A 3,845-nucleotide genomic window follows, 5' to 3' on the forward strand; every position below is an offset into this window, starting at 1 on the left:
GCGGCGTGAAACGAAGCGACTGACGGATGGACGGGACGGGAGGGGGAGAAAATCTTTTATTACCGTCCAAAACTCGCATAGGATCCTCCTTGTGCTTCCCAGCCACATTGCCATTTCTGCATTTTTCTTTGCTTCTCCTTTTTGGCCAGTAGTACTACTAGCAGTTTCTTTCCTGGTGATTAGTGAATGGAGTGAGCGATTAAACAAAGCGGCGGTCGTGGTCGCGGCTTTTTGTTGCATGCAATGCGATGCATGCGTGTGCTTTGGGCAGCACCAGTTCCCTCCATTTCGAATTTCAAATCCCATCCGGCCGTTCCCCAAGGCCGACGCGACGCTCTCCCACTCTCTGCCACTGCAAAGCCCCCCGCCCCGGGCTCTCTCGCACGCGCACGCAGTCGCACACACACCTGTCTGCTCCGCCTCCCGTTCTCTCGGCCTCCTCTCCGTGCGGCGTTTCTTTCTTTTCTTGAGTCTCCTTCCTCCTCTCCGGCGGCCGCCGCTCTAGCTCTAGTGCTGTTCTTGGCGTGGAGGAGGGGATGGGAGGGTCCGGGAAGTGGGTCAAGTCGCTCATCGGGCTCAAGAAGCCCGACAGGGAGGATTGCTGCAAGGTGAGGCGAGCCGCAGCTCTTCTTGCTCTCTCCATCGATTCTTGATTTGATGTGCAGAAACATCCCGTTTCACAGTTGATTTTCTTGGCTTAGATTCATCTAGAGTTTCTTGAGGTCATGTTTTCCCCCAAATAGAAGAAAGAGAGATGATTACCGAGATTGGTTTCCTCAACCCCATCCCGGCTAAAATCCACTGCTCAAAGCTCCCCTCTAATGACCACGCAATGTCTCTTTCATTCTCGCGCACATGTCTCTCAAGATGCAAACAGCAACAGTGCTTTTTATCCCCTTGACTTGATTGTACTTTCTTCGCTGCTTCACAAGTACTACTATACTTGTAGTAGTAGGGTTATCATTGGCTCAAAATAGGCTTCTTTTAATCTCCTGGGTCTGGGTGGTTAATCTCATCCCAAAGTTTCTCGTGGTTTTCATGTCGAGCTTCAAATCTCGTTGCGGTAATAATCATGGCCGGCATCCCCTGATTTCGCTGTTTCTCCTGCAGAACAAGCTGCTGGTTCCGTCCGTCCTGGGAGTGGGAGGCAAGGGCCGGAAGTGGAGGCTGTGGAGGAGCTCCTCCGGCGACCACGGCTCCCTGTGGCGCGGCTCCAGGGGCGGCAGCCAGCGGTCAGCGGCGTCCGAGGCCTCCGACGACGCCTCCTCGCTCGCCGCCGCCGCCGCCGACATGTTCACCGCCGCCCTCGCCACCGTCGCCCGCGCGCCGGCCAAGGACTTCATGGCCGTCCGGCAGGAGTGGGCCGCCATCCGCATCCAGACCGCCTTCCGCGGCTTCCTGGTACGAACCGCTCTTCTCAGGCCGCATCTGCACGGCGACTGCGAGTGCGACTGCGCGCGCGGTGGGCTGAACGCTCCGTACGTGTTTGTGTTTTTGCAGGCGCGGCGGGCGCTGCGGGCGCTCAAGGGGCTGGTGCGGCTGCAGGCCATCGTGCGCGGCCGGCAGGTGCGGAAGCAGGCGGCGGTGACGCTCCGGTGCATGCAGGCGCTGGTCCGCGTGCAGGCGCGCATCCGGGCGCGCCGCGTGCGCATGTCCACCGAGGGCCAGGCCGTGCAGAAGCTCATCCAGGCTCGCCGCACCAAGCTCGACATCCTCCGGGAAGCCGAGGTTACCTCCCTTACCTGTCCTCCTCCATGAATCAAACATTGTCCAGTCGGATCGACTCCTTCGCATTGAACAAACTCATGTAGGATCTTCAGCCATCTTTGCTGATTCGAGTGTTTGACTGTCCTGTCTGGACAAATTTTGAACTTTCAGGAAGGATGGTGCGACAGCCAGGGAACTCTAGAGGCAGTGAGAGTGAAGCTGCAGAAACGGCAGGAAGGAGCAATCAAGCGCGAGCGAGCTATCGCCTACGTGTATCACGGCGTAGCGAAATGCAATGTATGAACCAATTCTCTGCAAGAATTCCACTACTACTCATCTGAATGAGCTAACATTGTTTCTGTTTTCTCTTCTGCAGCAACCCAAGGGCGGCAATGGCCGGTCCAACCAGTCGGGCCTCCTGCTCAAGCACCAGCACTGCGACAAGAACAACGGCAGCTGGAGCTGGCTGGAGAGGTGGATGGCGGCGAGGCCCTGGGAGAACCGGCTGATGGAGGAGCACAACCAGACCAACGCCAGCTCGCCGGACCTCGTGCCGTCCAAGAACTGCGAGGACGCCTTCGGTGTTCTCGGGGACTTCTCCGAGCCGAATTCAGTCAAGGTGAGGAAGAACAACGTGAGCAAGAGGATCAGCGCGAAGCCGCCAGGCGCGACGCACCCGCAGCGGTTCAAAGCCCAGTCCATCTCGTCCCTGAGCACCGAGCTGCACAACGACGAGAGCTCGGCGTCGTCGTCGTCATGCTTTGCGTCGACGCCATTGTCGTTCTCCACCTTGCTCACACCAGAGAAGACCAACAATGGCAGCGGCGTCAGGTCGAGGCCGAACTACATGAGCTTGACGGAGTCCATCAAGGCGAAGCGAAAGCCCTGCGGCGCGCAGAAGACGACGGCATCGAAGCAGTTGGATGATCGGAAAGCCCCAGGCGCCGAGTTGAAGGCCGCCAAGCCGTAAACGCACGGTGTTCGTGGAACTCCAGGAAGAGATGAAGAGCCAATTTTCAAGCTCTCTCTAGGGTTTTTTTCAGTGTCTTGGTGCTGCATTCTTGAGTGTGTGTGTGTGTGTGTGTTGCTGGTGTCTCATGTTCAACATCTTGTTGTCGGATTGGTTGCCCCGTCTCAGGGCAGCCCTCATTGTCATTGGCAGTGTCTTTGTAAGATAGTTCTTTGACTGAGATAAAAAAAATTGTGTGGATTTTGTTAGTTCAGGCTGTGAAAATTGTTACTAGATGTTCTTAGCTTCTCTCATGGTTGTTTCCGCTATGATGTGACCTCAAACAAGCTCAAGTCAGTGCTCTATGCTGAAATATCTCACTACATGTTTAGGCCTCCTTTGGTTTAGAGGAATTTTTTAGGAATTCAGGATAGGATTTGAGATACATGTCATCTCACTTCTTATGACTTTCCTATTCTTATGATTCTCCTACCCTCTCAACCAAAGGAGACCCTAGGGTTTATTGGACTCCAAAATATGCCAATTAGGGTCCAATACTTTTGTTGCCCACATGGACACGTTGCTGAACAAGTAGGCAAATCTGACACTACCACATTTTTGTGCAACCATAGAAAACATGGTCCTAGTTGAACAGCCCATGGTAAGCATGGCAACACAGTGTCCCTTTTTAGGCCTTGCTTAAACAATGGTTAGATGTGGTTTCATCACGGCAAGACCAAGAACACTTGCACTGACCTAGATTATTCCTGTTTACCCATAGAAAAGCATGGCCCTAGACCAAGAACAGCTCATGGCAAGCGTGGCAAAATAAGAAATTCCTGTCTTCAGAGAAATCATCAGGACCAAGAACACTGCAGCATGCCCCTATCATGGTTTGGGAAGCAATTGATGCCCCGCAGATGACATTTTTAAGAGGTAAAACCAGTTGCCGGGCCATAAATGCCCACAGGATAGATTCCGTAAACTGACACGGTTAACCTTGTTTGACCTCCTCGGACGAAGAAGATTTCTGTCCTGGAGGACAGACAACATCAGTGTACTACATAATGTAGGTCAAAGAACATTGTTGGCCCAGAAAACAAAGGCCCTAGTGATCTACGCATCGTAATGCTACTATCAGTAGCTCTTCATAAACCTAATCAAGTAATCATACACCCCAAAAATGATG

The 3,845-nt window shown here is 53.6% G+C and overlaps 1 protein-coding gene across 1 annotated transcript; it reads left to right on the forward strand.

The window, feature by feature from the left end:
• Nucleotides 1-238: 238 nt before the first annotated feature.
• On the forward strand, nucleotides 239-2,925 carry LOC125547980 (protein IQ-DOMAIN 6). Its single transcript, XM_048711702.2, has 5 exons — nucleotides 239-608; nucleotides 1,111-1,401; nucleotides 1,501-1,728; nucleotides 1,879-2,004; nucleotides 2,084-2,925. Exons 1-5 carry the CDS (start codon nucleotides 537-539, stop codon nucleotides 2,675-2,677), a joined length of 1,311 nt encoding a protein of 436 aa, XP_048567659.1. The 5' UTR covers nucleotides 239-536; the 3' UTR covers nucleotides 2,678-2,925.
• Nucleotides 2,926-3,845: the final 920 nt, after the last annotated feature.

This window comes from Triticum urartu, chromosome 3A (assembly GCF_056163025.1).
Source record: "Triticum urartu cultivar PI428250 chromosome 3A, HENAU_Tu73, whole genome shotgun sequence".
Classification (NCBI taxonomy): Eukaryota; Viridiplantae; Streptophyta; class Magnoliopsida; order Poales; family Poaceae; genus Triticum; species Triticum urartu.